Here is a 24,410-nt window from a genome sequence, read left to right as displayed (position 1 = left end):
AGCTGCGAAGGATATTTTTATGTACATTTTGAAGCATGTATCTTTTGACTATACAAATACTGCATCTGTCTCATGATGTTTGTCACCTTATTTATCTTAATTTAAACAAGAGGTATGTTTTTGGATAGTAGGAGCAGCTTTGACAAATCAAGAGGAAAAATTATGCTGGTTTAATGTCCAAGGTTTTGGAAGACTGTAGAGTGCTAATTGTAATAAAACCTACTTAATATAACCATTTTCTTTATATTCCAAAGATTCGCTAGGGACTTTGCTGCTTGCATACAGGAAACAGTCTGCTGTATTAAAACAAGACCATGTTTCTTACCCTTTAGAATACTACAGAAAGTTTCCTTTATAGGAAATGTCACAATTGACAAACTCTCATATTTATTTGTAGACACATCTTCCTGTTTGTGTCACAAGACAATTAGGTGAAACCAGGCCCTGAGAAGATTCAATGCTATTCCCTTACAAGTGTGAAGGGAAGCTGGTGAATAAATTCACATGATGGCAATAAATGTGTATGCAGAAATACTTTTTTTTTCTTAATGTAACTCTTTATTGCAGTCTGCTTTCAAGTCTTGGCTGTTTGACTTACACATTTGGTTTGCAACAACCAGTAAATCTCAAATCAAGAACCTGTGGAAAAAATAAATATAATCCTTTAACTGTAAAGAGGAGCTACCTGCAGAAATGTGAATTCATTATAAATAAAAATTGCCTTTTGTTGTCATACTATTCGACCAAGATATATAGACTTGGGATATTTTTCTTTCAGAGCAGGCCACTGAACAATGAAGTAATCCGAAAAGTAGTAAAGAATTTTTCCAGACAGGGATAAAGTTTCCACTCGGCAGATGCTCTCCACATACACAATGATAACTTTCTTTAGTGCCAGTATCTCAAGAAGAAGGGCCGATATACAGATGGGAACACATGTTCCTGGTCCATTGCATAATATCTAAAATAAAATATTTTAGAACAAAAGTCAAATATCAGATTCTTATACTGTATAGAGACCTTATATATTTCCATAAACAATGTTTATAAAAATAGACATTTATTAAAACTAAACAAAAAAGCAAAGGCAAATTTACATAAGGTTTACAACAAAACAAACAGCTGCCAAAAAACATATTTTAAATGTCAAATGCGGTGAGATGGGAGGTGTCGCTTCTTTCCTAGAAGGGGCTTTTTTCCATAGGGACCAAAATTCAATAGCTTTCAGGAACACTACTAGCAAAGCATAGCCGTCAAATACTGGCCTCAGGCAGAGCTTTCATTGATGACAACATGAGTTCCATGCATGGGCTTAGGGCACAATAAAGCCTGAAGAGTTTAATTAGGATTTCTTAAGACTGGTAATACAGTTACAAACCTCCTGAATTTTGGCCCTGAGTCAGCAAAACACTTAGTAAATGCTTAAATGCTTTGCTGAAGTGGGGCTTTTATCAAGGCTTTTTAGCTGATCCGCTGAATTATTGGGGGTTTTCTAGTAAGCACGTGGGAGTTTTTACCAAAACTTGTTACCATTATGCTCTTTTGTAGCTACATGCATATAATTAATAATAATGCTTTGCACTTGTCATCAGAAGATTTCAGTGCCTTACAAACATTAATTACGCTAGTGAAGTAAAGATTATTTCTATTTTACAGATTGGTAAAATGAGGAATAAGGAAGTTAAAGCCAACATTTTCAAACTAGGATGCCTTTAGGCATCTAACTCACATTTAGTTTCCTAAGTAGCCTGATTCCAGGGGTGGAGGTCAGGGTTACGAAACTGAATGAGACTGTTATCAGCACATTTGGAATAGTTGCAGATTGTTTGGTAAATAATGGAGACACTGTGTTTTATTATGGCTAAAACAGCTTTATTTCCCTGGGATGTAATATAAAATAGGAATAATTTTAGATAATAGGGTCTCACAATCTGTGTTATAGACTCAGTCCCGCGTTTCACACACCTATGGGAGCTCAGTACATCTTAGAAACGGGCCACTTTTATTTAAGTACTTAAAGTTTGGCACCTAAATATCAATATAGGTGCCAAACTTTAGGCACTCAGGTGTGAAAATTTTGGCCAAAAGTGACTTGGCTAATATCAGACAGCTGTCCCACAGCCAGGAACATGGAACCTGGGAGTCTTGGCTCCCCATCCCCTGCTCCAGTCAGCAAAACTAATTAAAAAGCACATGCAACTCCCATTAATTCAGCACTCTCAGGATCAGACCCTTAAAGTTTGTGTGAAATAGGCACTTAAAGTTTGTTTTCCCAGCTCTCCAACTCTTAAAGATTGTTCTGGGTAAAAAGTTACATATAGTAAATTTGATAGACATCTGGTAGCCTTTGGATGACATAGTTTAGGACAACACTTTCTCATGGGACTCAGCCACCAAGCTTATATGCAAAATAAATGAATGTCACTTTTTAGTGTGGTTCTTGCAGAAATTAATTATTCACATTTGAGTTTCATTAAACTTTATTTATAGTGGGGAAAGACAGTTTAATGGGTAACACTTTTCATAGTCTGTAAATCTTTGAAATAATAAGTCAGAAGTACTGAGTATTATGCAGTGCCCCAATTCACCATGAAATATTTTCGTTACATGTCAGCAGTAACAAAATACCAACATATTTGTATAATAAAATTAAACTGCTATTCTTTTCATACCAGCCCATATTTGGTTAAGATGAGATTCAGTTGAGAACAATTCTGCACATCTGATTTTTTAAATCAAAATAATATGCCGTACTTTCAAAGCTGCTGCTGCGCTAGATATCGAGCACTTATGCCAGGAATTGAAAATCCACTCTCCAAATTGTTGAGAATGAATGTTGAAGTATAATTTCTACAGAATTTAAGCTTTCATTTAAAAAAAAAATTCTACCCCCTAATGATTACAAAGAAAATCTTCCAAATGTGAATAAAGTGTAAACTGATACTCTCTCCCTAAGTCTGCACACAGACATAAGGCTTGTCTACATTGGCACTTTACAGCGCTGCAACTTTCTCACGCATGGGTGTGAAAAAAACACCCTCCTAAGTGCAGCAAGTTTCAGCGCTGTAAAGCGCCAGTGTAAACAGTGCCCCCGCACTGGTAGCTACACTTCTCATGGAGGTGGGTTTTTTTAGAGCGCTGGGAGAGCTCTCTCCCAGCACTCTGTCATGACTACACCAAGCCGCATTAGTGTTGCCATGTAGACTAGCCCACAGCATCCCAGCAGGAGCATAATCTGGTAAATTTCATCTCTGCTATTCAGAATTCTAAGAACAGCAGTGAAACAGTCCAAGATCACTTCGGCTTAATACTGTTTTACCTGTTTTTAGACATTTTCTATGGCTGTTGAAAGGCATCAAGCTGGACCTGTAGTCTTCCCCTCCCCCCCAACTAGTGCAGAGTGACCTCTGACACATGGCAGCCACTGCAAATGAAAGCTGCTTTAGTGTAAGTGAATGCAACAATGTATTAGAATGAATGACATTTACTAACTAAAACACAGAAAACAGCTCACAACCATACAAGGATTAAATGTCAGACAAAGGGCTAAAACAAAAACCAACAAAAGCGGAGAACTTGCGAGTTATTATATTTAGTTTATTTTTTCTAATTTATACTTCTAATTACATATTTCAGCACTTCTGATGTTCATAAAATTCAGTAATCAAAAGAAGGACAACAAAGTCCCTACAACCTTAGTAGAAATTTGAAAAATTACTGCAAGATTGTTTTGCATAAGGCCTGTCAATAGCTACTGGTCTCTTATTTCTGTTAGAAAATTCCACAGAGTTTGCTCTTTGTGAGCCTGACAACATCAGAGAAATTCATTGCTTTTCTGTATTCTGAGATAGAGTCTGCTCCATGGCAGGGAAACACTCATCATAACTTGGAGGCAGTGTACAAAGGTGAATTGAAGACAACTGTGCACTCAGCTCTGAGGCTGTCTAGTTGCTTGACTAGCTCCTGGCATAAGAACATAAAAGCTGCTATACTGGGTCAGACCATGGTCCATCTTGCCCAGTATCCTGTCACCAACACAGCTTCAGGGGAAGTGTACAGAACATGGCAATTATGGAGTGATCCACCCATCTTCCTTCCACTCCCTGCTTCTGGTAGTCAGACGTTTAGGATTGCACAAGCTCAGAGTTGCATCCCTGACCATCTTGGCTAATAGTCATTGAACATATCCAGTTCTTTTCTGAACCCAGTTATACTTTTCGCCGTTACATCTCATGGCAATGAGTGCCCCAGATTAGTTGTGCACTGTGTGAAAAAGTACTTCCTCTTGTTTGTATTAAACCTGCTGCCTGTTAATTTCATCAAGTGACTCATTTTTTGTATTGCATGAAAATGTAAGTAATACCTTTTCCCACGCCATTCATGATTTTATAGACCTCTATCGTATCCCACCCTTAGTCAGCTCTTTTCTAAACTAAACAGCCCTAAACTTTTTAGTATCTCCTCAAATGGATGCCACTCCATACTCTTGATCACCTTTGTTGCTCTTCTTCAAACTTCTTCCATTTCCACTATATTTTTTTGAGAGGGAGCAATCAGAACTAGACACAATGTTAAAGGTGTGGGCACACTACGGATTTATGTAGTGGCATTATATTTTCTATCCCTTTCCTAACAGTTCCTAACATACAGGTAGCCTTTTTGACTACTGCTGTGCATTGAGCAGAAGTTCTCAGAAAACTATCCACTGTGACTCCAAGAGCTCTTTTTTGGGTGGTAACAGATAATTTAGAACCCATCACTGTGTGTATCTATCTACCTATCTATCTATCTATCTAGCTGGGATTCTCCCCCCACACCACACAGTGCATTTCTTTGCACTTAACACTGAATATCATTTGCCATTTTGTTGCCCGCTCACCTAGTTTTGAGATATCCCTCTGTAAGTCCAAAGCAGAATGCACGGAGTTAACTATCTTGAATAATTTCATTCATTTGCAGTGGTGTTTTTAGCATTTTGGTTCCAGGATATTAGAGAGACAAGGTGGTGAGGTAATACCTCCCTTCTTATCCCATAGCTTCTTAATTTCCTTAAGAGCCTTTGGTACCTTGTCAAAGGCTTTCTGAAAATCCAAGTACATTATATTGATTGGATCACTCTTTTCTACGGCCTGTTGATTCCCTCAGAGAATTCTAATAAATTGGCGAGGCAGGATTTCCCTTTACAAAAGTTGTGTTGCGTCTTCCCCAACAAATCGTGTCTAAGCATCTAACAATTCTGTTCTTTACTATTGTTTTGACCAATCTGCCCAGTACTGAGGCTAAGCTCTCTGGACTGTAAGTGCCAGGATCTCCCCTGAAGCCCATTTTTTAAAATTGGCATTATGCTAGCTACCTTTCAGACATCTGGTACAAACGCTAACTTCAGAGCTAGGTTACATACTACAATTAGTAGTTTTGCAATTTCATATTTTAGTTCCTTCAGAAATCTTGGGTGAATGCCATCTGGTACTGGTAACTTATTACTATTCAGTTTATTTATTTGTTCTAAAATCTCTTCTATTGACACATCAGTTTGTGACAGTACTTCAGATTTATTACCCACATCAGAGTTATTCTTTTTAGGCATCTCCCCCACATCTTCTGCAGTGGAGACTGATGCCAAGAATCCATTTAGCTTCTCCGTAAGGGCCTATATGACTTAGAGTAGGCGTCAGGCTTTTCCCATTTATGCTAAGTGATAATGGACCTGTCATAAACAGATAGTAAGAGTTAATAGAACAGAAGTACTTCATCTCTCTTTTGCCTGTAAACGGTTAACAAGATCAGTGCGCCAGGCTGTCACCTGACCAGAGGACCAATCAGGGGACAGGATATTTTCAAATCTTGAGGGAGGGAAGTTTGTGTGTGTGCTGTTAATTTTTGGTTGTTGTTCACTCTGGGGGCTCAGAGGGACCAGACATGCAACCAGGTTTCTCTCCAATCTCTCCGATACAGGCTCTTATAAGTCCAGAATAGTAAGTACTAGGTAGATAAGGCGAGTTAGGTTATGTTTGTTTTCTTTATTTGCAAATGTGTATTTGGTTGGAAGGAGTTCAAATGCGTATTTGGCTGGAAGGAGTTCAAATTTGTATTTTGCTGAAAGGATTTTAATTTGTACTTGAATACTTAGGCTGGGAGGGTATTCCCAGTGTCTATAGCTGAAAGACCCTGTACTATTCCGTTTTAAATTTACAAAGATAATTTTTACTGTTTCTTCTTTCTTTAATTAAAATCTTTTCTTGTTTGAGAACTTGATTGTTTTTTTATTCTGGTGAGACTCCAGGGGACTGGGTCTGGATTCACCAGGGACTTGGTGGGGAGAAAGGAGGGAAGGGAGAGAGAGAGGTTAATTTCTCTCTGTGTTAGGATTACTTTCTCTCTCAGGGAGAGTCTGGGAGGGAGAGAGAGAGAAGGAGGGGGGAAGGTGGATTTTCCTCTCTGTTTAAAGATTCAAGGAGTTTGAATCACAGTGATCTTGCAGGGTAACCCAGGGAGGGGAAGCCTGGGAGAGGCAACGGTGAGGGAAAGGGTTTACTTTCCTTGTGGTAAGATCCAGGGGTCTGGGTCTTGGGGTTCCCCGGGCAAGGTCTTGGGGGGACCAGAGTGTACCAGGCACTGGAATTCCTGGTTGATGGCAGTGCTACAGATTCTAAGCTGGTAATTAAGCTTAGAGGAATTTATGCTGGTACCCCATCTTTTGAACGCTAAGGTTCAGCGTGGGGAATTATACCCGTGACAGGACCCTAAGGGATGTTATAGCAACTGTGGATAAGCCAGCCCTAAGAAAGCATTGGCCATGCCTCCTTTTCCCAATTCGCTGCTTGCACAACTAACAAGGACAGGAGTGAGGTGGCAGAAGAGTGCTATAGTGGCTCTGTGTCACCCAAAGATTCCAGACTTCTTTGTGCCACCAGGGTGACACAAAGCTAACTCAATGTATAAATGCCTAAATATCTTTTAAAAAAATCTAACCCTAAGAGCTGAACTGTCACTGAAAGTCAATAAGACTTGTATTCCTAAGTCACTTTTGAAAATGAGACTGAGGCTCTTATGAAAATTTTACCCTTTGTCTTCAAATTTGTCTGTAAAGTACCTAATATAGTTTTAATGTTATAGTGATTATTATAAAAAAGATACAGCCTAGGATGAAAGAGTTAAATCTTAATGATAAGTCAGATATTCACTTCTATAAATTCGATATTTGATCACTGCTTATTAAATACTGTAAAATATGTAACTATCACAACACATTACATCATGCTGGTGCAACAAACTAGCAAGAGATCAAGACAAAATACTACTCTTTAACCTTGAGAAACAGTATCCTCATGGATGGATAAAGCAATGTCATGCTCTATCATTTTATAATAAATGAAAAATGCCTGTCAATTGGTTCTTTGTTTTAATGCTAATTTTGACATGACACACTCATCTGCAGTGAAACCTTATCACTGGAAAATAAAAAATAAAAGGACAATTTAACAAGAGTTTAAAGGTAACCTGCAAAGGGAAAAATAATAGGCCTGGGTCTATTGCTTCATTATAATTAACAGTGGAGGCCTGAAAGGTTTTTTTTTATCTGCTGTGTTTTGGTTTTTGTATTAGAAATTTCTGTAGGGCCTATTTAGATTGGAAAACTGTAGAATTACTGGAAAAAAAACCCAGACTATCTCTGAAGAACCAAAAGAATGAAAGCTGAGAATCTGTGCAAAGAACTGACTTTGTTAGACTATTTAAAAATTCCTTGATTTTGTTGACACAGTTCAATAACAAATTGATGTCCTGCGGGGAGCGGGGGGACGACGACAAAGTGTTTGCTGAATCTTTAACACCACAGCCACTTCAGTTACAGTGTGAAAGCTCACAAACTTCTGAGATCCTCCCATCCTCCCAAGAAGAGAAATACCAAAATAAACCAGGATCCTCAATGAGATCAAGAAACTAGAATGACTGAAAGTGACCAAACCTCTTAGCCCACAGCATTTTTCAGTGGAGGGCTTTCACATTCACTTATGGAACTCACTACTTCAAACAGATCACCAGCGCCACAGTTTAGTGGCCTTTAGGGCCCACAGTAAGGTGCAACTGGCTAGCTAGACTCCGGAATTAATTTTCAAAAGACAGATAGCCACCAGAGAAGGCAGCCACTGTCCTAAAGCAGCTGCAGTTGGCCATTTGTGTGCAGTATTATTGTGTTCAGTTTATTTTAACTGCATGTTTTTAACCAATGAGGCACCCATATGTTGTACTGTTGGGAGCTGTATAAAAATACTTAAATAAAAAGTTTTATAACACGTAACAGCAAATTACAATATATGGAGCTTACAAAAAATAGCATTAGGAAGTACTTTTGACTATGGTGGGAAAAAGTAAACCTTTCATAAAGCATGTACTCGAATAACAATAAACAAACAAAATTCCATAATACATACATAGAGAAAATGAATATGGATCAGAAGACATTATGGCACAAATGAAACTGCATTCAGAACACTGTGTGTGGATCCGGTCACATTATCATCAGAAGGATGATTCATAAATGGTAGAAAGATTGCAGAGGTTAATTAGAGTGCTCCAGGAATTCAACAAATCTCAATGATTATTCCAGGTAAGTGTGTGTGGTCTGCTATAAGACACCAATTGCTCGAATGCTGATTTTTAGTGGCAATCTTAAGTGCAGACAGGGACATGTCTCTTCTTTGTCACATTCTCTAAGTCATCCTTCAGCATGTCCCCAAGGTTCTGAATGGCATCTTAGCCAAGCCTGTATGTGAACGATCTCCTGCTTAGAAATCCCACGAAATTCTAGATCAGTTTTTAGACCTAGTTTAGAGGATGAGGTCCTGTCTTCCCTCAAAGTAAACATTATCGTATTGGACTGCTCCCTAGCCTCCTATTCCAAAGAGAAAAAAGAATAATAAAACCTAAAAACTGTATATACGTATGCTTGCTTGACAAAGACCCTACAACTGAACTTTAAAAACTACAATTCTCAATGTGGCTTTCATTAGTATGGATCAGAAACTTTGAAAAAGGTATTTTTGAGGTAGTTAAATGTGACTTTTGTTATATGCATATAAACATGCTCATAAGATAGCAATTGATATGCTACATATAAAAACTATGTGATGTGAGGAAAAGTAAACCACTAATTATTTTCATGAGGTAGAGGATAAGTGAGATAGATTTAAACCTAGAAAGAAGTTAAATCTAGAGGCTGACCATAGGACAGGGAGCCAGGAACTCAGCTCTAACCTTAACCCCAACATTGTTTCCTTCTGGAGACCTGAGTTATGCCATTGGTAATGTTGTTGTAAGAATTGGTCAACAATGGTGAAGTGACTCAAAGACTTTAAGGTCAGAAGGGACCATCATGATCATTTAGTCTGCCCTCCTGCACAGTTCAGGCTACAGAACCTCACCCACCCACTCCTGTAATAGACCCCTAAGCTCTGGTTGAGTTACTGACATCCTCAAATCATGGTTTAAAGACTTCAAGTTAAAGAGAATTCACCATTTACACTAGTTTAAACCTGCAAGTGACTTGTGCCCCATGCTGCAGAGGAAGGCAAAAAAAACCCCTCAGTCTCTGTCAATCTGACCTGGAGGAAAATTCCTTCCCAACCCCATATATGGTGATCAGTTAGACACTGAGCATGTGGGCAACACCCAACAGGCAGATACTACAGAGAATTATTTCCCAGGTAACTCAAGAGCCCTCTCCATCTAGGGTCTCATCTCCAGGCATTGGGGATTTTTACTACTGGCAGCTGCTAATGGACCACATGACATTGTAGGCAGTCCCATCATACCATCCCTTCCATAAACTTACCAAGCTCAGTCTTGAAGCCAGTTAGGTTTTCTGCCCCCACTACTCCCCAGTGCTTTGAAGATGAAAAGGTCTATATTATGTGTACAATATTAAAAAAAAAAAAGAACAGAAGACTCCTCCATGTTTTAGTAAATCCTGGGAGAGAACTTAGTCTTAATTTTGTGTGATTAAACTTTCCTTCCTTTTTTACACTGTGCAACTTACACAGCCAACCTTTTTCCTTTTCCTACTTTGGTTTCTCTTGTACATGTTAAGTGTTTTTAATCTAAAAAAGGATAATAGTAGATAAGACATAATATAAAAACAGTACAGTACCAGACAAACTATTGGGGGGGGATGTTTTGGCACACAAAACAAGTTACCAGATTCCCCTTAGTAGCAGCATCACACACAGTGCACTTGTTCAAAAAATGAAAAATAGTAAAGGCTTACCACAAAGATCTAATGAGAATCATGACATAAAGGAACAATAACTTATTGTCCATCATAGCAACTTGCTCAAGTGCTGTGAACTTAAGACATTTTGAACATGGTACAGAGAATGGAAAATCTTAGCTAAGCGAAACAAAGGTCTCCTTTCATACAGTTTCATTGTGTGAGCATTTATCTACGTTTGTTATGGTGAACTTAACTAGATTAAGAACTGGGCATTTTACAATGCTTAATTATTTCTAAGGTATTGTACTTGGATATAAAAATATAGGTCAAGATTTTGAGAAGTGACTTGTGATTTTGGTTGATATAACATTTTAAAGCAGTGGTTCTTAACCTTTATTGCAGCCTGCACCCCTTTGGTTCTCAAAATATGTTCTCGCACCCCTTATAAAAAATCATTGAAGTAGGTCAGTTCTTTAAACCTAGATATATTTTTTGTTTGTATATCACAGTAATCGTTAAAAAACGTATAATGTTAATACATAGGTTTGATGAAACAAAGTAGTTGTACTCACATGCCTGTGCTTAATTTTTGATGATTTACCCTCTAAAAAAAATCTGGCACATCTTGCACCCCCAGAAAGGGCATCTTGCACCCCCTGGGGGTGCATGCACCCCAACTTAAGAACCACTGCTTTAAAGGGATGTAATTTTCAAAAAGTGATGAGCACTGAGCTCTAAAAATCAGGCCCCTCTAAGATGTCTCAAGTTTGACAACAAAAATCACTAGTCACTTTTGAAAATCTTAGCCACAGAATCTGTCTGGAAAGGATTAGATTTAATCTACCATAAATGCCTTTTTTTTTTTTTTTTTTTAACCAAGCACCTGAGCTGGAAAGGTACTGAGTGCCTCCTGAAAGTTTTTCAGCATACTCAACTCCTAATGACTTCAGGATAGGTTACTGAACTCTGCTCCCTAACATATAGCACAAGCTAAAGGGCTTTGCCATGAGCCCAAGGCAAGGTATGAAAGGAGACGTTATCCTCCTCACAACTAAGACACAAAGCACGTAACACTAGTGCAGCTGAGTCTGCTGCTTCCCTTATACCCTTTTTTTTGGTCCATGGACCCACTAGTTATGTCATCGTAAGTCTACCCACGGCAAAGCTTGCCTTTGTGGTACACAGGGAGCTCACTGCAGGACTCTCCTTGTCCTCCACCTACTGAAGAGTGGAACTGCATCAGTTCTGCTGCATTTGGCGCTTTCTGATGCCCAGGACATGTTTCACTTCATGAAGGTCAGATTTTGCATTCCTCATACTCCTAAAAACATCCACTAAAGTCAACAGGGGTTTTAGGTGTACAAGGATTTGTAGGATAAGTCATTCCTATGTATAAATGATTTAGAAGTATTCCAAACTCCTCCTCTTTCCCAAGAAAAAGTACAGCAGAAAAATATTTGCCTACACCTATAAAACCTAGAGTCTCTATAGCTTCCAGTGTTACAAATACTCAGTTCTTGACTTGATCTGATAAATTTAGGAACACTAAGCAAAGTAATATTTGGGTGCTGATTTTTATATCAGAAATCTTACACAAACGCTGTCAACTCAATTCTAGTATTCATTTTCCCCACTCCTAAGTCTTATAAACTAAGGAACATGATATTCTGCCAAGGATGTAGGGAGCTGCGGTCCACTAACCACACTTTCACCCAAGGAAAGTTAAATATAAGCAATTGTTTCACGTACTACACATCTAGAATCTTTTTATTGGCAAAAAAGGCATTTTGGTCTCTATTTTTGCCATTGTAACTATTCTATAATCTTTACGAGCACTCTGACTTTTATTCTCACGTATTTTGAAGTGATCACGGATCTATGACATTTACAAATTTACAATGCTCTTAAATTTTCTTAATAAATAAAAGTGCGGAAGATTTCAGTGCAAAGGGCTTATGGACCTTGGCTAGGATGTAGTCTTTCTTTAAACTATTGTTCTTTCTTTATCAAGACAGACTTTTTTTTATAATGTCAAAAGCATTACATGAGTAATAAACTATCAATAGATTAGCAATTTTAACATAAGTTCTGACAATTCTAAGTCTGTTGCAAATGTCACAGTCATTTTAAGTTCCTCTTACAAACAAAGGATCAATTGAATTATATAACAGTTAGTTACTTCACAGCGTTCTTCTCATATGATTTTCCATGTCCGCTCCTTTGATAGCATATTAAGCTGCTCAGTTAGATTTTCCAGTCAATTTCACTCATAATGATAACTCAGTAAAATTGATACTCATTAAATGAAACCACAACTGTAGCAATGCAATTTCCTAATACACTCATTACTCTGATCTCCTACAGGCTGTCCATTTAATTTGGATAAAAGGCGCTTTAGTTAAAAAAGAAAAGCAAAGAAAAGGTAATGTGTGGAGGGTATAGCAGGGGGCTCCACAATGACTTCTCCTTGATCTTCTGTTTTATTTAAACTGTGTGTGAGGTTTGCTGTGCACAAACTTCTCTGCACCAATTAAGCCAATGAGACTAGAATCAGGCCCATAAACAGATCATTTACAGTAGTTGTTCTCAACTGTACATGTACCCCTAGGGATATGCAGAGGTCTTCCAGGGGGTATATATTAACTCATCTAGATATTTGCCTAATTTCATAAGGGGGGGAAGAGGATAGCTCAGTGGTTTGAACATTGGGTTGTGAGTTCAATCCTTGAGGGGGCCATTTAGGGATTTAGTTGGGGATTGGTCCTGCTTTGAGCAGGGGGCTGGACTAGATGACCTCCTGAGGTCCCTTCCAACCCAAATAATCTGATACATGAAAAGCACTAGAAGTCAGTTCAAGCTAAAATTTCATATAGACAGACAATGTCTTTTTTATACTGCTCTATATAACTGAAATGTACATACAATATTTATATTCCAATTGATTTATTTGATAATTATATGGTAAAAATGAGAAAGTAAGCAATTTCTCAGAAATAGTGTGCTGTGACACTTTTGTATTTTTATGTCTGATATTGTAAGCAAGTAGTTCTTAAGTGGTGAAACTCGGGTGTACAAAAGACAAATCAGACTCCTGAAAGGGGTACGGTAGTCTGGAGAGGTTGAGGACCACTGATTTACAGAAACTATCTTGTTGCAGTGTACTGCATATGTAGTTAATCTTGATGCTATTTAGAATTACTATATTAGATAACTGAAGATTATATTAGAGATGGGTCAGAACCAAAACCCTGACTCCAAGCACACTAACTTTGGTAAAGTTACGTTCCAATTCAAATTTTTGTGGTGGGTGCATCTTTACTAAATGGAAGAATGACAACATTTTGAATGCTTATGATTTATTAAAATGCACTGGGTGATAGTAACAGAAAAATGTTGGCTTTAAATAGCATGAATTTATATATTTGAGGACAAATGAAAAAAATTACTACATTAGGTTACATCTAATCTACATTTTGGTAAGTGGCATATCTACTTAAATGAGATCATTGCCAGGGGACAGGCTAAGTAATTAATTTCGGTGACTCTAAAATTTAATAAATTGACATGTAGTTGAAAAGTCTATGAAAATGGACACCTGAAGCTAGATTGACCAGTAAGAGCCCCAAGGCTCTGTGCTAAAGAGAGAAATACAGAAACAGGGCAGTTTTAAAATTTAGTCAGAACCCTATTGACATGTACTGCTCAAGTGAAGTACTGTTTGGTCTGAACCTGCCCTGCCTAGATGGGCCACACCCACTCTCAAGGCTAAAGAACAGGGATTGCAGGTAGCTTGTGCTACTGCATTCCTACTCCATGCAGAGATAACCATCAACAAGCACCTGCTATCTGGAGTGTGTCAGCTTCTACCAGCGTGATGGAGGGAATGCAATGAGCTTCAATGAAGTTTGCTAAGTTACTTGCAAACCTAAGGTATCAGAGGGGTAGCTGTGTTAGTCTGTATCCACAAAAACAAGGAGGAGTTCGGTAGCACCTTAAAGACTAATAGATTTATTTGGGCATAAGCTTTCGTGGGCAAAAAACCCCACTTCTTCAGATGCATGGAGTGAAAATTACAGATGCAGGGATAAATATACTGACACATGAAGAGAAGGGAGTTACCTTACAAATGACCTTGTTACCAAAGTTACCTTGCAAACCTAAAGGGATACATTGGTATCCTAGATTTCTAATGTGCAACCCTATGTTTGTTTCCTGCTGCATCCCTATTCTAATACAGATGACAAGAGATTTAAACTTACTTTAATATACTCTTAGGTGCTTAGTATACTAAGTAATTGATTAAAGTGAATGTGCATGATATACTGCTAAGAAACTTACTCAACTGGCACAATCATTTACTTGACACCTGAAAGTGCCAATTACAAAGATTCTACTTTACTTTAAAATATATAAAATTACATACAGTATGTCAATTAAAATTTGGCAAATTTCATAAAATATTCTCTGCCATACCTCACTCAGTAAGTAATTAGGCCACATTTCAGGCTAAAGTTAATAATTATTATCTTCCACAGCCACAGGACTACAGACATTTTACAGGGCCCCAGCCACGGAGACCAACTATAGATTTAAACACTTCCCTTCTTTTTAGTGGCTACTAAGAAATCCTTTCCAACATGCAGTTCCTGACTGTGAAGCCACACAGTCACATTTGACAACTGCACTACTTACTATAATGCCAAAGGTTCTCTATTACGCATAGTCAGGGTATTACTCAGATATCCTACTACAGAGAAATATCTTCCCTGACATCAGTTCAAAATTCTGTTGCCTCTGTAGATGGTATCATAGGCATAGCAGAGAGTGAAAGCACTGCACAGCTTCATCTGTTTAAGATTTTAGTCTACTGTTAAGTAGAAACACAGAATTTTGGATTGGTAAAGAGCATGGATTTTGTTCTAGCATACCATTCGAGCCTGATCCTGAGGTCCTTTCTTAATGGGAGTTTTACTCAAGTAAGGACCGTAAGATTAAGTGTACACACATTGTATATTCATTAATGGTTCGAAAATCCAAACAGCTACTCCCTTTTAGAACAGATTAGCATTTCACCATTAACAAGGTTTGTTTTACATACCAAATCTGGCTTTAGTCTGAAAGTCAAAGGAAAGGAGTAAAGTATGGAGTACAGTGTTGTCAGTACTGAAGAGCTCCAAGACTGGCACACCTCCCGACATCTGGGAATACGATTAAGGGTAAACTGGAAGAGAGTAGGATAAACTGAATTAAATTACATTCCTTCTGCAGGATATGTGACAGCATATATATCTATGTCACTATAAAAACATTTGTCTTTCATTTTGTATGTTTCCTTACATGCACTTGTTATTTCTAAAATCTGGAGTGCAAACCCTTTGGTCAAGAACTTTGTTGTATAAAGTGAATAGCACACTTTGGGGTGTTGTAAAAAAATTATGTGTCTTGTATACCAGAATACCAGAACTACAATACCAGAACTCTGCTCCCCTGTCCCATCCCACATTACTTTAAAACACTTCTAGCTCAATAAAAATACACATAAGGAGCAATCTCATCTGCAATATGTTAACTTAGTGCCCCACCTAGTGGACAACATAAAGCATTGTTTAGACATTTTTATGTTTATACTCATCAGATACAATTTTTTTACTTTTGCAAGTGTAAACTGGGAGTTGAGTTATAGTAGTGTAAAAACTGAGGTAAGCAAGAAGAGAATCTAATGCATCAATGGCCAGGATACTCCGTTGTTTTAATCATTATTTCAAAAAAAAATTATTAAATAAATGATATTCCTATCCTTTAAATGAATGGATCAGCAACAAAACTGACAGGAAAAGTGTTTGAATAAAGAAATTAATAATTGAGAAAAGCAATATTGTCAATTTCTTTAGAAACTAGTAAATTCAAGGGAGGGGGAGAGAGAGAACATTCAATAATCAAGAAAGATACCAAATCGCAGAATTTGAAATGTATTCCGCTCCCCACCCCCACCACAGATAGCACATTAATAACAGTACTAAGATTCCACACATCCTTGCTAGTAGGCTTTTGGACCTGATGGAAACAGTTCTAGAACACACAGATGGGTCAAAAGTCAGTGTCTATGCACACTGAAAAGTTGACCTTCAGTGAAACTCCAAACAAACGTGCCATGTGTGATAGCAGTTTAGTGAGGTGGACAACTATTTCCTAAGAACTGGCCAGAAGCTGCTAACTCATTTCATGAAGGCCACCAAACAGTCATCAAATGGTAATGAGTCTCAGTCACCATCAGCTTAGCAGAATTCCAACTGATGACCTGGAAGTAAAATGTTCCTAATCTGATCACCAACACCATAGTCTCCACTCATTCTAAATACACCAGTCTTAGCTAAAATCATGTTTCCCTGAGGAGTGGTGGTTTGAAGTTAGGAGAAACCAAGTTTTAAGCCAGTTACTTGTTTAAAAAAAGTAAACTAAAGATAGAGATAAGTTGTACAGAGGGTTGGAAAGAATCGTTAGAAAGCAGCAGAAGTGACAGAATATAGCATTATTCCAATAGACTTTCTAATGTGGCTACACATTGTAAATACAAACTTGCATTATTGTCACAAAAACTTTTTTCTTTAAATACTGTTATTTTGAGTCATCTGTGTTATGACATTTTGTGAAAACATTCTGTTTAACAACTATAGACTGTATTAAATCTTGACATGGAATTGTATAGAAGGGAGGCTTGTGCCGAAAGCACTGAACTGCACAGTGTCATGTAAATAAATGAAAGTTATCATAGTGTATGAGGGAACTTGACACAATGGCTGTATGGAATGCCTTTCAGAAATGACATTCCTTAAGAAAAACCGTAGAAAGTTTATCTACACATAGTTAACTAAGAAAGCTTTAAACTTATGATTTCCACCAGCCCCGACCTATTTTTTTTTTAGAAATTTAATTCTTGCAGTAACATGTTCCATCTCTACTATGATACCAAGGCTAACAGTAAGCACTTAAATCTGATATATCTTTTAATGGAAGTCAACATATCATGCTCATATACCAGACATGGACCAATTGGTCTTTTTCATCTCTGATATGATTTTATAAGGTTGTGTTTAATTATAATTGCTTTTTCATTGTTAGTCAGACATCAAATTGTTGAAACCGGAAGTTCAACAACAGATGAGACTAGTGAACTGTAAGTTAAAACATCAGTGCTGTAGCCCTGTATTATCTAGTGACTTTTTTATTATTTTGCCGAAGCATGCAAGGAGAGGTAGTGAAAGCTTGCCATTGCCATGGCCCATTGCAGTGTGTTCAACTGAACACACTGTAATCCTTTCAAAGAAATTAGATACTGGGGAAGGGATTTTGGTTAAATTTGCTTTTGTGCAAAATAACTTGTTTACTTAATGACTAAGGAGATTTTCTGTTAAGAACCTGTTGATTACTGCTGTTTTATTTCTGTTCAATCCATGTAAACTGTCATGGGGACCTGCCCTTTAAAAAGAGTCAGGGACTAGCCTACCTGAGACACACTCCTGTAAGGAAGAACTAGCCAACTCAAACCCACTGGGAAGTAATTAAATGCTCTAGCTGGTTGTCAGCTGATTAGCTAGTAAGCCTGATAAACGGTTACCAGGGCTTAGCTGAGGTGGATTCTACAGACAGGAAGTTCCTGATGAGGAGTGTCCAGGAAAGCTCACTGGATGAGGGGTCTGGGAAGGTGTGCTCTGAAGAACAGGGAATTCCTAAATGATGGAAGGAAGCCAAGCCTGTCAGAAAATATATGCTGTCCCAGAGAAGACTTGCAGTTCAGAAGGACTCTTGCCAAGTAGTGGCAAAAGGCCTAACTCCAGGAAAGGGACCTGAGCTGAAAGAACCCTGCTGGAAAGGAATGGTAAACCTAGGTGGGAACAAAAACTGAGACTGAAATTAGTCTCCTAGCTAAGACATAGAGGTGAAAGCTTGTGTGACGGGTTGGATCACAGAAACCCTCCTGAGAGCTGCCACCTGATGTGCCAAGACTACTTCTACCCCTGCTTTCCCTACCAGCTCAGGACTCCAGCACCCTGTCTTGCTGAGCCAGACACTCCTGTCTGCTCCAACACAGACCTAGGGTCTGAATTACTTGCCCCAAAGCTGCAGGTTTACCTGAAAGCAGCTAACAGAAGTGTTCCTGTCTTTAACAGGCAGATGCCCAACTCCCAATGAGGTCTAAACCCAAATAAATCCATTTTACCCCATATAAAGCTTATACAGAGTAAACTCAAATTGTTCACCCTCTATAACATTGATAGAGAGATATGCACAGTTGTTTGCTCCCCCAGGTATTAATACATACCCTTGAGTTAATTAATAAATGATTTTATTAAATACAGAAAGTAGGATTTAAGTGGTTCCAAGTAGTAACAGACAGAACAAAGTAAGTCACCAAGCAAAATAAAATAAAATGTACAAATCTATGTCTAATCAAACTGCATACAGTTCCAGAATGCTCCCTCTTACAGACTAATCTCCTTTTAGCCTGGGTCCAGCAATCACTCACACCCACTGCAGTCACTGCCCTTTTTTCCAGTTTCTTCCGAGTATCCTGAGGGGTGGAGATGCTCTCTCTTTAGGCAGCTGAAGACAAAATGGGGGGGTCTCCCAGGGGTTTAAATAGACTCTCTCTTGTGGGTGGAGACCCTCTCCTCACTCCTATGCAAAGTCCAGCTCTGAGATGGAGTTTAGGAGTCACCTGGGAAAGTCACATGTCCATGCATGACTCTCAGTTTTACAGGTAGCATCCATTGTTTACATGCTACCTTGAATGTCCTCAGGTAGACTTCCTATGTGGATTGGAGCATTCCAAGATCCATTGTCCTTTAAGTGTTTCTTCATTAGGTACTTAATTTCAACATTCCTTTCTCCAGGAACTGACCAAATGCTCTACTAATGTTATTTAGAAATCAAGCCAGCCAACATTCATAATGTCGAATACAAAAATGATACATACATGCAAATAGGATTAATACATTCAGTAGATCATAACCTTTATGGAGATGCGTTACATGGCATATGTAGCATAAAACACATTCTAAGCATATTTCCAGAGAGCCTTATGGGAGATACTGTCACAGCTTGTTTATATTTTTATTTGGTCTTTGTTCCCTATATAAAGTCTTGGTGAACTTATTGATGACATGAGGAAACATCTACAGTACCACTCAGCTGGAAGGGTGTAGTATAGGGCAGACACACCCTGTGACAGTGATTCAATTCCCAGCTTTCCTTGGGAAGAGGAAAAATGACCCACTTGACAGAAGAATGACGGGGAAGCTCTGCAAGATACAACTCACTGTGTTTCCAATCATATGCAAAGGAGCAGGAGAGCTTTAATATGTGTACGCTCAAAAGAGAACATGTTAACTCCCTCAAGCTTTTCCTGCCCCCTCTGCACATGCTGGAACAAGTGACGCTGAAACCATACTCTATGCTGGTGTGCTCCTCAGCTGGCTGAAGATGAGTCATCTATGCTGCAGGTAAGGGTGGTCTTTCTACCATCTCTCCACACTGAATATGTTATGTTTATAGAGTGGGCAACCTACATTTCTCAGAAGAGTTGAGACTCTTTTTCCAAAGGAAAAAACATCTGTTACCAAAGGTCAGCTTCAGACCCTCACAATGGGTTCTTCCTACTTTCAACCTTTAAGGAAAACACAATAATGTGTGTGTGTGTGTTGGGGGAGACAGATGGGGACTCAACCTCCCTCCTCCCCACCCCCCAAAAAAGAATGCCAAACTTATTTAGAGAAAACTATATTTTATTTATATGTTTGGCTAAAAACACCCTTGCAAAATACTGCATAATATAAAGATTTCAGAACTATTTTTATTAAGAATGCTAATTATCCAACTATTTTATCAGTTGAGTGGCCATGAGAGGGACTTTAAACAAAGTTTACACCAAAATCTTCTCTTCATCCCACTGTACATTATCTAGACACTGTATTTTGTTCTAAAGAAGGAAAAACTTTCTTACACCTCACTTCTGCATTAGATAAGAAGGAAAAAGGCAATTGCTAAGACAGAATGACTCTTCCCTTAATCTTTAATATAAATTCCCAGCAAAAATATGCTAATAAAACAAGATGCAAAATTATTCTCATTTAGGTTCACCACAGACTTATGAAAAACATTTTTTATTTACATTTGGAGGCTCCTACTGTAGTGATACAATCACACTGGCAACTGGCTGGAACCTTGTGGCTGCATCTAGCTTACTTTAAAAGGAGTGCAGGTGCTTTCACCTTTAATACAACAGTGTGGTTGAAGAGGCTACAGGTCCTATATCCCAAGCTCAATCTTAAAACTGAGTAGTCCCCATTTGGACCAAGACTGTCCTGTGGTGTCCAAGACCTTGCAGTTATCTTCAAAGATGACGGTGCTGCAAGTAGCACTCCAGAATTCCATATTCCACACTTAACACTTCAGCAACTCTTGCTTTGAATATTAAGAGGCCAATTCTGCAAATGCTTAATAATAAATATAGTGCTTAACACTGTGACTAGTATTACTGAAGTCAACAAAAGTGTCATCAAAATGGATCCTGCAAACCCTAACCATAAAAGTAGTTCAATTCAAGTAAATTGGACCATTTGCTCAAGATGAGACAGATTATATAAAAAAGTAGCTTTATTTTATTGCTTTGTACTTTATGGACCCAATCCAATTTCAAGTGAGGTCAATAAGAATCTTCATACTGACTTCACTGGGAATTGGATCAGGCCTTATGTAAGCAGCGAGTCATGCTATTGTTATGCAATAACATACCTCTAAGTAGACAAATGCGATATGGAGCATAAGAGAATTAGCACTTAATCTGCAGAATTCAATTAGATGGATCAGGCTACAAATCGGAACGCAATTCAATGCTAATAAATGCTACAAAAATACCAAACTCAAGAGATATGCAATGTGCATTCAGTTTGAAAGCCCGAAATGTAAAAAACCACAATAAAAATAAAAAATCAAACATACTTAAATCAATTTATTATTGTTCTAGTTTTTCTAATACAAAACACTTCAGATATTTGAGAAAAGTAGTGTATATTAACCATCAACTTAAACCATACCTTTGCCTGAATACTTATTTTTTTACTGTTAGAAGTAACAACAATTACTACAACTTTAAGAAACTAAAGAAAATATTGTTGTTTGGTTACTTTGTGTATTAGATAGCGAGTTATGTATAGTCGCTATCCCCCCAATAGTTATTTTCCTTACTGTATATGTGGGTCTTTCACAAGGTAATGAGAAAAAATAATAAAAGATAGATACGTGTGAGAAATTCACCAAAACTGCTAGGGAGACTTGGGAACAAGTCTGGCATCTGAAACTATTTTTAATTTTTTTTAATCTACTATATTAAGTTTGCAGTGTCCCTATAATATAAATGTAATCAGTTCTGTTCACTTCAATAATAATAATAATATATGGAGATATACCTATCTCACAGAACTGGAAGGGACCCTGAAAGTTCATTGAGTCCAGCCCCCCCTGCCTTCACTAGCAGGACCAAGTTCTGATTTTGCCCCAGATTCCTAAGTGGCCCCCTCAAGGATTGAACTCACAACCCTGGGTTTAGCAGGCCAATACTGAAACCACTGACCTATCCCTCCTCACTTAACTTCTCAGAAATGACAGATGTTACATGAAGTATCAAGAAAGCACAAGTGTAGGAAATTAAGACACATTAAGAATTTTAGCTGAAAACATTTTTTCAAATTGATTCAATATTAAAAGAGTAACATTACTCGTTTCAGTAATCCTTTAAAAGGTGATTTAAACTACAGTAGAACCTCAGTTACAAACATCTCAAGAATGGAAGTTCTTCATAATTCTGAAATGTTCGTAACACTAAACAAAACATTATGGTTGTTCTTTCAAAAGTTTTACAACTGAACATTGACTTACTACAGCTTTAAAACTTTACTATGCAGAAGAAAAATGCTACTTCCCCTTTATTTTTTCATAGTTTACATTTAACACAGTATCATACTGTATTTGCTTTTTTTTTTTGGTCTCTGCTGCTGCCTGACTCCGTATTTCCCATTCCATATGAGGTGTGTGGTTGACCAGTCAGTTTGTAATTCTGATGTTCATAACTCTGAGGGTCTACTGTATTATATTATGTACAAATGATCAAGCTTTCTTATGAGTACGTATTTAACTTACCTGGGAATTGGAGAAAGTTTCAGCTCTTTTTTGTTCAAAAGTACGTATTTTATCTTCACTCATCTTATCTGAATCTGCAAAAATGTAATGTCGAGGAGAGTATGACTGGGACAAACTGCTGAGTAACCTCAGGATCTCTGTTGTGTGTCCTCCTGGAGGTGGGGTGGGGTGGAAAACACCATCGAAGCTAGTTAGTATATGAAATATTTAGCAGCTGCCATTTGAAAACATGCTGCTGTGGGTCACTTCTTCCTTTGAGAGACATTGTTAATATTAGCATCACTCACCCTCCTCTGAGAGCTGAGAATTTAATTAGGGGCTGTTTGTGATGGTTAAGGTAATATGGAGACTGTTCAACTCTCACTGAAGTGAACTGAAAGACTCACTGATTTTAAATGAGAGTTGGACCAGGCCCATACAGAGGACATACTGTAGAGTCTTTGTTTTCCAACGTCCTGTCTTAGCTGTATTTGTGGCATATACAACAGTTGAATCTCTACCTGTTTACAGCACACTTGCAATTTGCAAAGAAGATGGAGTTTGACACCTGTCTTAACTATATCCTATGGTCAGACTTAAAGCCTTGGACATGTTATAACTATATGCAAGCCATTCCTGGTCATGATCCCCTCACCAGCCAGCACCAACACTTTTGGGTCTATGCTGGCCCTCTGGAAGCAACGTGGGATACTGTGATTACAAATGTCCTTGCATCACTCCAACTCTGCCCTGCCACCTGCTTTTCACTAGCTTCTACCAGTGTAACTAATCTAGCGCCTGATCTTCACTGGGCTCTAAAGTGATTTTAATAATATGGTTAAAACAAAGTTTGGTCTTGTATGTCAAGGTAAGACAACTATTAACAGTTGAAGGACTGTCATATCATCCCTGAAATAGTCAGTTTGCCTGTTAATAGAACCTCATGGAACTCTATATAATAACATGACAACTTGACAACTTTGGGTACCAAAATTTTGGTGGGCCAGTCTTAAAATGTAGGTACCTCTCATTTTTATTCCTTTCTTCCTCCTCCATGTTTTTTCTCTTTTTTTAGAAGGAGCAGGCACACAGTTACATTATGTTCATGTGCAAACACACACAACGCAGGAAGCCAATTGAATAGTGAAACTGAATGTGACCCCACTCCTGTAAGCTGCAAGTGCAACACTCATTAAAGCTTATGGGAATTCCCTGACCTTAGGGTATGCAGGATCAGATTCTAGGACTGTACTATTTTATGCTCTGATCTTGCAATTATGCACATGCTTCATTTTGAGTACATGTGTTTGCAGGACTGGGGCCCTAGTTACTTTCACTCTGCCATGGACTTGCAGAGGTAGACCAAACTAAAGTAAATAAAACCAGTTGTGCTCTGCCCGCTGCTGTCTATTTTCACTGGTGGCAAATATCATCTGGAAGACTCTAACACCCAAAATATGCCATAAGCGCCTATGGCATGGATACGTGGCAAGAGACTGACAGGAAAAAACCATGGTATCTAGACTGCCATATTTCAGCACCTAAGCAAAAACATGTAATTGTCAATTTTACATATATTTTTGCACAATATTTTTGGAAGTGTTCTGAAGGAGATCTCATGGAGTGGGATTAAAAGTTTAAAATCTTTATGTTTAAATCTATTATAGTGGCACTATAGGAGGAGGCTCAGCTGTTGTGGGCACACCACAGGTCCAAACCGCGCCGCCGTGCAAGACTCGAGCAAGCTTCCCAGCATGCACCAGCCAACCCGCTGCCGAGCAGCCACCTACAGGACTACACTTCCCAGCATGCGCCGCTCCCGGGGGAGTTTGCCGGTGCGCTGTGCTGCCCTCTGCCGGCCGGACAGCGATCGGGCCTGTTTCTACTCACCGGAGCCGGCCACCACCAAGAGGCTGAGGGGAGCTGTCCGGGGGCTGCTGTTCCGCCTCGCTAGGAGAAGCCGCGCAGTGAGGAGCAGCAGTAGCAACAGGGCAGCGGCGCCCAGCACGGCCGGGAGGGCGTCCAT

The 24,410-nt window shown here is 38.5% G+C and overlaps 1 protein-coding gene across 1 annotated transcript; it reads right to left on the bottom strand.

The window, feature by feature from the left end:
- Positions 1–522: 522 nt before the first annotated feature.
- On the bottom strand, positions 523–24,410 carry ALG14 (ALG14 UDP-N-acetylglucosaminyltransferase subunit). The gene is made up of 4 exons (XM_050960997.1): positions 24,275–24,410; positions 22,406–22,557; positions 15,309–15,431; positions 523–961 (listed from the first exon to the last, which is right to left on the bottom strand). Exons 1-4 carry the CDS (start codon positions 24,408–24,410, stop codon positions 731–733), a joined length of 642 nt encoding a protein of 213 aa, XP_050816954.1. The 3' UTR covers positions 523–730.

This window comes from Gopherus flavomarginatus, chromosome 7 (genome assembly GCF_025201925.1).
Source record: "Gopherus flavomarginatus isolate rGopFla2 chromosome 7, rGopFla2.mat.asm, whole genome shotgun sequence".
NCBI lineage: Eukaryota > Metazoa > Chordata > Testudines > Testudinidae > Gopherus > Gopherus flavomarginatus.
Note: the sequence above shows the minus strand (reverse complement) of the source record. Positions and strands in the feature narration are given on the sequence as shown.

Coding starts and splice junctions, on each gene's coding strand:
- ALG14 (XM_050960997.1), bottom strand. CDS start 24,410: ATGGACGCCCTCCCGGCCGTGCTGGGCGCCGCTGCCCTGTTGCTACTG. Junction 22,558..24,274: donor CTTGGTGGTGGCCGGCTCCG/GTGAGTAGAAAC, acceptor CCCCACCTCCAG/GAGGACACACAACAGAGATC. Junction 15,432..22,405: donor AAACTTTCTCCAATTCCCAG/GTAAGTTAAATA, acceptor ACTCTCTTCCAG/TTTACCCTTAATCGTATTCC.